The sequence below is a fragment of the Garra rufa genome, chromosome 14 (assembly GCF_049309525.1).
Source record: "Garra rufa chromosome 14, GarRuf1.0, whole genome shotgun sequence".
Classification (NCBI taxonomy): Eukaryota; Metazoa; Chordata; class Actinopteri; order Cypriniformes; family Cyprinidae; genus Garra; species Garra rufa.
Genome location: NC_133374.1, coordinates 36594111 through 36607442, shown reverse-complemented (window position 1 = coordinate 36607442; position 13332 = coordinate 36594111). Strand labels below are relative to the sequence as shown.

The 13332-nt window shown below is 38.4% G+C and overlaps 2 protein-coding genes across 2 annotated transcripts; both read right to left on the bottom strand.

Annotated features, from left to right (window-relative positions):
* Positions 1-1609: 1609 nt before the first annotated feature.
* LOC141285465 (olfactory receptor 51L1-like) lies at positions 1610-2527 on the bottom strand. Its single transcript, XM_073818475.1, has one exon. It carries the CDS (start codon positions 2525-2527, stop codon positions 1610-1612), a length of 918 nt encoding a protein of 305 aa, XP_073674576.1.
* Positions 2528-7167: 4640 nt separating this feature from the next.
* LOC141285411 (olfactory receptor 51I2-like) lies at positions 7168-8085 on the bottom strand. Its single transcript, XM_073818425.1, has one exon. It carries the CDS (start codon positions 8083-8085, stop codon positions 7168-7170), a length of 918 nt encoding a protein of 305 aa, XP_073674526.1.
* Between the last annotated feature and the right edge of the window lie 5247 nt (positions 8086-13332).

Sequence of the window (13332 nt, the reverse complement as noted above, 5' to 3'; positions counted from 1 at the left end):
ATGTATACCGAAGACTATAGAATATGGTCGCGCGTTTAAGTCTCCTCCGCCAAAACACAGACGGGATCGCGTCGTCCTCCATTCATAAAAACCGAATCTACTATAGCGAAATACCAAATGTTGGTCAGTCACTTAATTCAAATCGCGATATGGACTAGTGTATGTGAAAACTGAAATGCAAAAAGACCGTTTTAATAGGAATCCGATATGTTCCGTTTGCCTAGCTGTATGTATGCATTGCGGAGACAAGCTTTTACTACACGCATACTGAAACACACGTGACGCTCCCGGTAATTTTTGGCCTTTGCATCTCACATGAACAGATAAACTCAATCTCCCAAACTGCTGTGAGTGTCACTTTTACCGTTTCATTTGAGAAAACTAGCATCATATCATACTGTATGACACAGAAACTTCACGGCAACCTGTCAAAATAAAAGTACGGTGTAACATGTAATGGGCTGGGTAGGTGTTGACGTTAAAAAAAACACAATCTAATAGGTAGAAAAAATAATTTCATTGTTAGTTAGTTAGTAAACACAAGTACATCTAATTGAACATAATTTATTTTCATCAACAAATTATCATAGAAAAGCTTTATGAGCTTTATGATCCATTCTCAAAGACTTTAAGTCATTATTTGGGTAGCACACATATTCTGAATGCCTTCAGCAGAATTCAAATTAGCCATTTTAATCTAGATTAATCTAGATTAATTCCCAGATTTAATCTAGATTAATCTAGATTAAAAAAATTATTCTATGCCCACCCCTAATATATATATATATATATATGGTAAAAGTATTTTTATGTATTAATTATGCTTTCTAATGCCTTTTTATAATGTATTGTAAGATCTCACAAATAGTTGTAACTACAGTTGCAATATATTATAATATATTGTAATTTACTCTTTTTACACCATTAGAAAGTATAATGCAGCACACAACCAACAAACCTTTGTATATTATTATGCAATTTAACTTTGGTGAAAATTATTTATTCAAAAAATCAAATGCATTACATAATGAATGCCTTTATAATGCACTATAGATAACAGACCTGAATTAGCTAATCAGGAGCACCGGGAGAATTCCCTGTAGGCTGGCCTTTTTTTTTTTTTTTTTTTTTTTTTTTTTTTTTGGCTGCGTAGGCCAGTATTGTCATATAGGCTGCCTTCATTCACAGCAGCTTTACTTTTGTAATGTGTTATTTTACTGCAGCCCCACCTGCAGAGTGCAGCCTGCAGGTAAATGATGACGTAATTATCTTTTAACTCAAAAAGTTGTTGGAGATATATGAGCAAAAAACATAAAAAAGTATATTAGAAAGTGAAAAGGTGGTGCTGTAAAGGCCAGAATAATAATAAAAAAAAAACATGCTTAAATAAAGCCTTACCAAATTGTGTCACAAAGTTCACTGAGAAGGTCAACTGAATAAAAATAGCTCATTTCTGTATAGAAATTAAAGGTGAAAACAACATTTTAAAACAACAATCATATTAATGAATTACATTGCTTCAAAAAGATGAGTGGCTGTGTGATTAAACCAATATCTTCACATTTCTTTAAACTTTGTTGTCTGTGTAACATTATTAAAACAAAGCAGGCTATTTGGAGACTTTTATAAGGTGTCTAATTTTTTTGCGAATACCGGGAAAGTTTAGACCATAAACAATAGGGTTTACAAAGGGTGGTACAACAATAAATTCCAGTGAAAGGATAACAGCCAGCTCTACAGGAATTTCCCCATTCACAAAACGACTCAAAGTGAGCTCACAAAAAAAAGCAACTGAGAAATTTAAAAGAATCACTAGATGTGGAATACAAGTTTGATACGCTTTGCTCCTAAACTCTTGTGAACTTCTTTGACAAATTAAAAGTATTTTGACATAGGAATATAATATAAAACTGAAAGGGATAAAAACGGTTATAATTGTTACAATCATGCCATAAATAGTATTGCTATTATAGCTCACACAAGATAGTTTGACAACTTCATAGCTGTGGCAGTATACCTTAAACAATTTGTTACCACACATTTTCAGTCTAGCAGTCAAAAGAGCACCAAAACCAACAAAAGTCAATGGATAAAGATATGCTACAACTATTAAAAGAGTTAAAAAACGTGTGGTAATTATGTTGTTGTAATGCAAAGGTTTACTAATTGCCACAAGTCTGTCAAATGCCATTACCATTAATATTGTAAGCTCATAAGATGCATATGTGTAAATGACAAAACTCTGCATGAGGCAAGCTTCAAAGGAGATTCTATGTGTATCATACAGCAGGTCTGTCAGTAACCTTGGGAAAAAGCCAGCTGTACCATATACAGAGTTGATGGACAAACATGAAACCAAAATGTACATGGGTTGATGCAATGTCCTTTCCAGAAATACAGCAAGAACAACAAGGACATTAAAATATATGACAACACAGTAAAACATAAACCCCAAACTGAAAAAAGCATATTTTATGGTCCCAAGATTGTCAAACAACATGAAGTAAAAATATGTTCCATTTTCCATTTTCCTTAGACAAGGGATACTTTCACTGACCTGAGGAAGAGAGAAAACAGTATAATTTATATATTTTTTAGACCAAAACAATAGACAATGTGCATTACCTTGGTATTTTGTTTAGCCATATTGTCTTACATGTAATGTGACCTTAAATGTAAGGTCTTCAGTTAGATTCGTGATTTAATAATTAAATGAATGGCTAGCACAGGAATAATTGAACAGTCTCAAAACACGGTTTGCAAACATTGTAAAAATACCTTCTGAAATACACTCTGAAATGACCATCATGGCATCTTCATGAAAATTGCGGGTAATGAGCTCTGCTTGTGTTTTGTCAGCAGTACATGTGGGCTTTTATAGTATCAAACATGTCTCAGGAGGCTTGCTGTGGCATAAACCCTACAGCATTAACAATGCCCTTGTTTAGTTATCCATTATATTTATGGATGCGGTATGTACTTTAGTAGTAGTAGTAGTAGTAGTAGTATTGTTGTTGTTTTGTAGGCAAATTGAAAAGCTTTAATTGTGACTTTTGACATATATTCTTTGTCTTATCCATTGCTATGGTTATTGAAGTTTTAAGAGTAAATCTTTGGGGAAGTAAATCCTAAAGCTGTGCAGTGTCTGTGAGTTGTGATCCTCTTTGCAGCGTTCTATTCAAATTCTGAATGCATTATATATAAAGCTCGCTCTTTTTATCATGACTAAATGTAACAAGTGTATGTAAATAATTTCTTACTTCAGATGTGATTTGTAATCTTTATGGTCTTTTCCGGCAGGAAAATGTAAGTTTCTTTATGTACGTAATTATGGAGGAAATGGTAAACGTAAACATGTATATTGTATTAGTATCAAAAAATGATTTGAATATACGTTAAACATTACAACACCTATGTGTCACGATGCAGGCAGGAACACACGAACAACGACGGAGTAAAAGTGAAGGTATTTAATAATCCAATGGAAACACAAGCAGACACAGGAACAGCAGGGTAAGACATCCATATAACATTAAAGACCGACAAGACTACAGGGGAAACACACACCTTATATACACACAGACTAAATACACAGACAGGTGCAGACAATGACGGAGAAACCAAAACACTCAGAACAGCGGGGAAAATGGGAAAAACCAAACAAGGAAGTCCGGGGGTGTGACATTACCTCCCCCTCCCGGAAGGCACGTCCTCGTGCCGACAAACAGACAAAGGAAACATAACAATAGGTGCGTTCGACTTCATGCAGCGCTGCGCAGACCGATCGGCGGCTGACTTGAAGTAGTGCATGCCGGTTAGAAATTTTGTCCGACTTGAACCGGCGCCGACGCCACGTGACGTTCACGTGTGGCATCAAAGTAACGCGAGAGCGTTTCGAGAACAGCCGGCTTGCTCAGCCAGCGCAACATTTCAGAAGGGACTGCGCCAGGCTGTGATGACGTCACAGCTTCTCATGATTGGCCACATTCACCACATGACGATGATCACGCGTGTTTTGTGCATAACAAATCAATTTGCATGCCATTTCCTAAATAGTTTACGATCTTTTGACTGCAGTACATTTTTTCCCTTAAATTCTTTATATTGGATTTGTGCATAAGTTTATTATTGTACTTTTTTCATACAGACCACTTATAGTATTCAGCTGCATATTTAAGTAATATTTTTTATGGAATAACTAAAATGTCACAGACATTTAATCTAATGTGGTCAACATTGATTGATGCTGAAATCTGTAGTTGCTGCTTTACTTGCATGTGCTGCATTTCTTCCAACAAAAAAGGTATTTCTATAGCTTCCAGTTAATCTGCAATAAAGTAGGCAAACGCCACGTGATCTGCCATGTTTGAGGGAGCAACGAGATCTCCAATTTGTCCGACTTCACGGCTCCGTTTTCAGCTCCTCCCCGACTGCTTTCGGCTAATCTCGCCGATCGGTCTGCGCAGTGCAGCGTGAGCTCGAACGCACCTAAAGTCTTAGGAGGGGGCTTAGGTGGAGGACGGACTCCCGGGAGGAGGGCACAAGATGGAGTCCAGGGTGGTGATGGAGGGAGGAGCCAAGGAGGTGACAGGAGGGGGCTGGAGCAGGAGGAGCCAGGTGGGACCCAGAACGCAGCCATGATGGAATCCCACGGTGGAGCCGATGGAGGGAGGAGCCATGGTGGAGGAGAGGCTGACGACTCCTTGGGGCCGACCGACGGAGGCGGAGCAGGTGGTGGGAGAGCCCGAGGCGGAGACGGAAAGCCGATGATCTTGGGTGACACCGCGGATCCGGAGGGCCAAGGCGGAACCCAAGGCTCTGGCGACCAAGGCGGAGATGGAGATCCGGAGATCCGCGGCGGAGCCGGAGCGACAGAGGACCGAGGCTGTGCCCGCGGGAGGGAGGAGGTCCACAGAGCTGGTGGGACGGCGCAACGAGGCACAGCCGGAGGAGTAGAGTCCAGAGGCGAAGGTGGGGCGACGACTGACCAGGGCGGAGCCGGAGGGACGATGGTGCCTGGTGAAGCTGGTGGATCGACGGGCGACGGCGGAGACGAGGGAGCAGAGAGCCGGGGTGAAGCCGCAGGGTCGGAGGGTCGAGGCGGAGTCCAGGACTCTGAGGCTGGAGGCGATGGTGAGGGATCCTCCAGCCATGACACCGATGGAGACTGGCAGACCCGCGGCGAACCCACCGCACAGATGGTGGGCTGAGGGTGAGCAAGGGGACAGACAGTCGACAATGGAGATTCAGGTAGGCTGGGCGGAACCAGCGGAGATTCAGGATTAGGTATATGAGGGAGGGTGGGTGGGAAATCCAGGCAGATAGGCATTTCCATGACACAGTCCATAACATCCCTAAAATCTTGTTTCAGTTCACCCTCAGTGATAGTGCAGTGGGCGGGGCTCTCTACCGCCCTCTCTTGCTCCACGAAGCACTCCACCATCGCAGATGTAATGGCCGGCTCACGCACCTGATCAGCAGTTTTGACCCCTTCGGCACTCCATACTGGTATCGCTCCGGTCTCGGGCTTTCCGTCTCTGATGGGCTCACAATCCGCGGGTCGGGGTGGCTGGTTGGGCTCTGGGTCCGGAGTGGCACTGACGAGATAGTCCTGGGAACAGGCGGGAAACGACGGTCTGTTTCTCGCCAGTGTCCACTCCACAAACGCGGCGAAGTCCGCTCGAGGGCCATCCTCGGACGACGGCGCTCTGCACGTCATAGAACGTACAGAGCGCGTCGTCCGGGTAGCTGGTGGTGTTTGCTACAAGCTGGAACATTTGAGTGTAACCCTCGAGCGGTAAATCCCCCTGCTTCAGCCGGAGGAGGATGAATTCTGGACGTAGGAAGGAATCCATGGGGGAAACACAACGGAAACAAAAAGACTGGGAAAAACGAACGGCAAACAAAACGGAGGTGAACACGTCAACAAAATATTTGTTTTGGTCGGTCTTTCTGTCACGATGCAGGCAGGAACACACGAACAACGACGGAGTAAAAGTGAAGGTATTTAATAATCCAATGGAAACACAAGCAGACACAGGAACAGCAGGGTAAGACATCCATATAACATTAAAGACCGACAAGACTACAGGGGAAACACACACCTTATATACACACAGACTAAATACACAGACAGGTGCAGACAATGACGGAGAAACCAAAACACTCAGAACAGCGGGGAAAATGGGAAAAACCAAACAAGGAAGTCCGGGGGTGTGACATTATGTTACTGTATGACTCTGTACTGTAGTGTAGTTTACCAAAGTTTTGGAAATAAAGCTTAATTTCTGTAAGTCCATATGGTATAGTCAGCATCATTTATCTGAATAAGTTTTGATGCATGTATTTTTTTACAGCCTAATTGACCAATTAAAAAATGGCATTTTACTAGCATTACAGTTTCCGTAATTAATTTATTACGTTTATCGTAAAATGCATACAACTAACAAAATCAGGTCTCACTTTACATTAGGTGGCCTTAACTACTATGTACTTACATTTAAATTAATAATTTGGTTCAACTCATTGTGTACACGTTTTTACATTGTACTTATCTTTTAAAAAAAAAAACTATATGTAATTACATTTGTAATTTATTTCTGTAATTACTACTGTTGACCCATCCCTTACACCCTAACCCACCCTTAAACCTACCCATACCACCAAACCTGTCCTTAACCTTACCCATATCCCACCTTAATAGAAGCAAAAGTGTTTTGCAATGCAATATGACCACATTAAGTACATTGTACTTATTTATTTATTTTTTAAATAAGTACATAATAGTTAAGGCCACCTAATATAAAGTGTGAACCAAAATCATTGTTGAAACATTTGCAGTTAGCATACTGTATGAATAAAAACAATATCACAACATTACATAAACAGTGAATAAATGTGCAAAGCAAATATCATTTGTATTACATACATTGAGGATCTCATCCGTCTTGTTCATCTGATGTTTGCTAATTTATATTATATTTATAATATATTAAATATATAATTTACTTACAAAGACTTACTGGCAGTAAAACACAAAGTCTCAAATTCACAGGTTCATAAAATGTAATGTACATCATGATTACATGATTTATACAATAAATTCATACACTCTTTGAATATTGTTACACACTAGATGCTACACATTAGGTGTAGCATTTTTTATAGCTATTTGGAAGCTTTTATAATCCATAGAATTTTTTTGCGAATTTCAGGAAAATTAAAACCATAAACAAGAGGGTTCAAGATGGGTGGTACAATAAGAAACTCTAGTGAAAGAATAATCGACAGCCCTATGGGCAGCTCCAAAGTTGTAACCCGGCTCAAAGTGACCTCGCAAAAAAGAGCAACTGAGAAATTTAATAGGATCACTATGTGTGGAATACAAGTTTGATATGCTTTTCTCCTGAATTCGAGTGAGCTTTTTCTACAAATGATAAGAATTTTAACATAAGAGTATAATATAAAACTTAAAGGCATGATAACAGTCGTGGCCACTATGAAAAAGCCAAAAACATTATTAACAATAGTGTTTGCACAAGAAAGTTTGACAATTTCCCAGTTGTGACAATACACCTTCCACAGTTTGTTACCACACATTGTGAGTCTGGCGTTTAATATACCAGCAATACCAACACAAAGCATTGGATAAATCCAGCTTATAGCAATTAAAACAGATACAATCCTGGGAGTCATTATATTGTTGTATTGTAATGGTTTACAGATTGCTACAAACCTGTCAAATGCCATTAGCATTAATATTGTATTTTCATTCGATGCATATGAGTAAATGACAAAAGCCTGTAAGATACATGATTCACGGGTTACTGAGTGTGTATCAGACAGCAAATCTGCCAGTAACCTTGGGAAAAAAGCAGCTGTTCCGAATACAGAATTGACGGATAAACACGAAATCAGAATGTACATGGGCTGGTGCAATGTCCTTTCCAGAAATATTGCAAGAATAATAAGGGCATTAAAGAATACAATAGCACAATACAGAATAAATCCCAAACTGAATAAAGCATATCTTATGTACCCAATATTTTCAAACAACATCAAGTAAAAATATGTTCCATTTTCCATTTTTCCATCAAGCAAAGATTAGATTCATTGACCTGGGGATGAGAACAGAAGAAGTTCATGTGATCTTTATGTATCTTATTCAATGAGTTAAATAATATACATGCAATTACATTACCAGAAATACCTTGATTGATATGATCTGAAACTACCATCACTTCATCTTCAAATAAGGTGTGCATGTACAGAGAATTAGCTCTACTTGTGCTGTGGTTTAGAAGAAATAAGAGTCACCAGTACATGATATTTATTTATAGTATAAAACATCTCTGGAGACATCTCTGCTGTGGCTTGATTAGCATAAACAGGACAGGCTCAGAAGTTTTCCTTAACTAGAAACATTTAAACTGGTTGTTTGGAACAAGGGGAAAAAAAACTCAAAACTTACTGATAAGCTATAGCTGAAAACACTTTGCTACAAAAAGGAATACTGAAAAGACTAACATGAAAACTTGTGTTGGGTGCACATGTACAGTGTGGTGGGCAAACACAAATAATGTCTGTGAGCCTTTGGAAAGGCATTTTATTTGAAAGTAAGTTTAGACATAATATTAAAAAGTGGATATAGTTCTTTTGAGTAGATTTATAGACACAGTTGCACCTTTTTTCTCACTTGTGTTTATCTTTTAAATGGCAAAGGTCACGTAATGTAATAACACAGCCTTCGCCAGCAGGTGGTGATGTTGATCTGAATATAATTTAGCAGTGTGTGGCATGCACACTGCCTAATATCATAATTACGATGTTAAATGATTTGTACTTGAAATCATTCTCATTTTGATCAGTATTCCCTTGATGTTGTGTCTTGATAAAATAAGACGTATGCAAGTAGTTTCTTTTCCCAATTATTAATCACGTTTTAGTTATAATTATTTTCTTCTCCATAAACACTGGTATAAACACTCCACAAACACTGGTATACTTCTTTATTAAATATTATTTATTTACTCCCACTTAGGAGAAAACAGGTAGAGGTCAAAGGCCCAGTTGTAAGGCCAGACCTACTGGTTGCAGGCCTACCCATTGCCACATCCAGGAATATCTTCAGTGCTCCTTCAGTGCCAGTGAGAATTTGAGACTTTAAAAAAGATAAGGTGAAACCAGAGGTTGCATTAGAATTTAACATTGTAAAATTCTGCCATAATCTATTATTAACAGTCATTTTAATTTTCATATTTTAATTATAATAGCACATTTAATTGCTTTTATTTTTTCACATTTACATTTTACTTTTTAATGATGAACCTACAGAATGATATAGGTTTATGTATTTATTTTGAAGAAAACAAATAAACAGAGACTGTGTCACTTTTAATGTTCAACAACAGACCTCGCTGTGACAGCGGAGGACACTAAAAACACTAATACGCTAGGACTGGGTAAAAAAAAGATTTCTCAATTTTATTAGATGCCCATTTTTATGAACTAATATTGATTCTTAAAGGGCTCATCGGATGCCCATTTTCCACAAGTTCATATGATTCTTTAGGGTCTTAATGAAAAGTCTATAATATACTTTGGTTAAAAATACAATACACTACAATAGTAATGTAAAAAAACACCCCTTTACCTCGTCAAAATCAGCTATGCAAAAAATCGCCTCATTTTATTGCATGATCCCTTTAAATGCAAATGAGCTCTGCTCGCCACGCCCCTCTCTGCTGTGGGATTATGAGCCGAAATGTTTACTTTAGCCGCATTAAGCCACATTTAGCCGCATTTAGCCATGTTTAGCGGCGAAACTTGCCAACAAGCACATTATTAAGAAAGGCTGTTTGCAAAGATGCATTAAAAAAAATAAAATAACTTATACTCACTTCTACTGTGGGTAAGCTGCATTAGAAACGATTCGCGTGAACATAAACACATATGTAGATCGGGATCAGTGCTTTACTTTTTAAAACGAAAGTAATGTTATCCTCTGCGTCTTCAGCGACACAGATGTCGGGAGTAAATGACTACTGCTATGTTCATTATTGAGGGCGGGTTTAAGGTAAGGCGCTCATGTCAATCAACTATCGTGGGAGCAGATTTTAAAAAGGGGATATTACTTTTAAAAATAAAAATAAAAAATGCCACTGGGTGGATTTTTATCATTGTAGGGTGGTTGTGTACACAAACTGCCAACACACATTAATGTTCGAACATGTAAAAGTGAGTTTCGCATCCAGTGACCCCTTTAAATCCCAATTGATCTTTTGGTCTATGCTGTTTTCACTTGATGAGTGAACAGTACATAGTGCGCCTCCCATCTAATAAATTGCAATAGGCTAAGCTTTGTCGAATAGATCACTGTAGCTTAAAATTGGGTACTCGTCTGTGCGTAATTAAACAGATAGCAAAAGATTTGTGACAGTCTCATTTTTGTTCTGAATCCCGTGCTCTGCTCCCACACTGGAGCGCACTTGCCACCAACTGGACAGGGGTGGGAATTACAGTTACAATTTAGATTAGATTATCTTTATTGTTAGCCTGACAAGCCAGACCCACATAAATGTAGGGTCTGGGCACTCTCCATAGACAGCGCTCAACCGGAGGGGCGGGATAAATGGTTGTCTTTCAAACTCCCTCTCCACGCAATAGGGTAGCGCTACAACCAATCAGAGCAACGAAGAAGGTGACGTAGTCAACTCCAAATACATCCTTCTTTTGTAAGAACGACCTCAGTGCAGTTTCTTGTTCTTTTCTCAGAGAAAAGCTTAACTTCAAGTCTTAAAGAGTGGCGGCCAAAGCCGATTCGAAAGAAAGTTGTTCGCTAACAGCAGCCATCGCTCTCTCTCTCACGCGTAATTCACGGAACCAGAGAACGTCTGACGGAACTTATGGTCACAGGTCAGTCGTCATCATGTTAAGCCCGCCCACCGACTCGTGATTGGCCCGGTCGATTTTGGATTTTTGGAAATTTCAAGTGAACGGAGAGTTACTAGACTGCCCTTAGAAGCAAATGTAATTTGCTGCCGCTAGGGGCGCGTCTAGATTCTAGGCTACTTTATTGTTGTAATCTGTCAAAGTCATGGACGGCCTTCAGATTTTATCTGTCACTGATAAAAAAATTGCTGAAATCTAACCTCTGGGTGCAACCTATGGTGCTCTCTGAATTGGATCTGCCACATTCTTGTAAATCCTATTTGGTTTGATCCACCAGACAGTAGAGTAGCTGCTTGTAAATTGTTGACGTAAGTCGATTGTTCAGGTTTTGAAAACCTTTCAATGTAGGCAAAGATTTTTGTCTATACACCATATTTCTCTCTCTCACATAGCACAATCTCAAGCTGGCACTGCTGGCCTCTTTGTTGGAAGCAGCATGCATCTTAACATCCCCCGGGAGCAGTTAGGGGTTCAGTGCCTTGCTCAAGAGTCTTACCTCAGAACTTAAGGTGGAAGAGAGCGTTGGTCATTAAGTCCCCCTACAATCCCAGCTGGTACTGAGACTTGCAACCTTTGGGTTTTAAGTCAGACTCTCCAACTATTTGGTCGCTACTTCCTTGAGTACAATGTTTCCAGTTTCTGAGGCTAAAGCACATGTCAGCTTGTCATCACGATCTAGATCAGATTGCAATTTATTCTGTAAGCACAACAGTGCTACATGTCGGTGTACGGCCAACAAGGCTATCGGCCTCAACGTAATTTAACATATTAAGACTAACAACACTATTCAGTTTAGTAATGGTCTTATATAATTATTAATTATGTGTTGATTTGGTTTGTTTCCATTTTTAATTAAAGTTGACTGAGCAGGTGAGAGCAGAAGATTTAGAAAGTCAAAAAAGATGATTGTTCAAACAGCTAATGAATTACATACAGAAAGCTCCCGGTATAATCACTGAAGCTGTCTGCACTGTGAAATGAATTTGTCAGTGAGCGTGTGTACACTGAACAAAAATTGCCTTGGGTTCGATTGGTTATAGTGCAAAATAAATATGACGCAACATAAGCAGATCTGAATTTAATGCCGCAATTGCCACTATTCATTTTCACTTTATTTGGTACAGCAGCAATTAATTTAGTTTGTATGCTGATTTCAGTGATACAATTTACTTCACGGGACCTAAATAGAATGTGTTGGCTGATTATTTCCCCGCTTTAGCTGGAACATGGTAGCTGCACAAATGTATTTTTAAATGTCAGTTGCAGTTTTTTTTTGTATTATATCTATTATTGTGGTATTGTAATTTAAAAGAAAAAAAGATTGCCATAAAGTCATAATTGAAATGCTCGACACTGTTGACATTTTGTTTACTGTTTACAAAGCTCCCAATTTCCTTACTCTCATCCTAGAAGACAGTTGTTTGCTAGATGGTTCTAACCTCTAACATCAGTAGATAACTGGATCATTCAAACTGCGACCCTAGCTGTACACCAATTAAAAAAAAAAAAAAAAAAAAAAAACTCTCGGGCCTGATTTCACAGACAGGGCTTAAGCCAGGATAAGGCCATAGTTCAATTAAGAAAGTAATTTTAATAAATGTGCTTAAAAAAAAAAAAAAAAAATACCACCAATACTGATGTGCATCTTGAGACAAAACAAAGGCACTGATAGATATACTTTAAGATCAGCCAGTGCAAGTTTCAGTTGAAACAGCTCAGACTTACATTCCCTTGTCTGTGAAACCAGGGATCATAGTCTCAACAGTACTTTTTTTTCCCTATTAAAAAATGAAAAAAAATAACAACACCCAATCACAGAAAAACAAATACATTACATTTAATGTTTCAACAGTAAAATCATATCAGCAACAGTTCTGTATACCATTTCCATGCGCATGACCCTGAGCAGTGCAATTAAAATTAGAGTGAGGAAAAAAAACCTTGAGACTTAGATTAGCTGGATTGAGTCAGTAGGATAAGAAAAACAGTAACTCAGTTAAAGTACAAAAGATAATTGTATTGTGTTGGGTGCCTTTGACAATGTCTAAAATAATATGATAGTTTCTCTTAGATTTTCATTACTGCATTACATATGTAGCCCTTGCTACATAATTATTTTATACAAAGAAAGTAATAAACTGAAATAAAAGTTGATGCATTAAAATTATGTAACAAGGTTCTGGAATTTTTAATGAAATGTGTTATGTTCAACCATAGTGTAGAGCGTTTAAAATGTTAGCAACAAAATTAGTATCATTTGTAAGCTTAGCATGAACTATTATAATAGCATATGTCCAAATGGGAAAACAAAACTCAATTAAAAATGATGAAAATTAACAATGAACAAATATTCCTATAATCACAAACCACAGAATATATAAC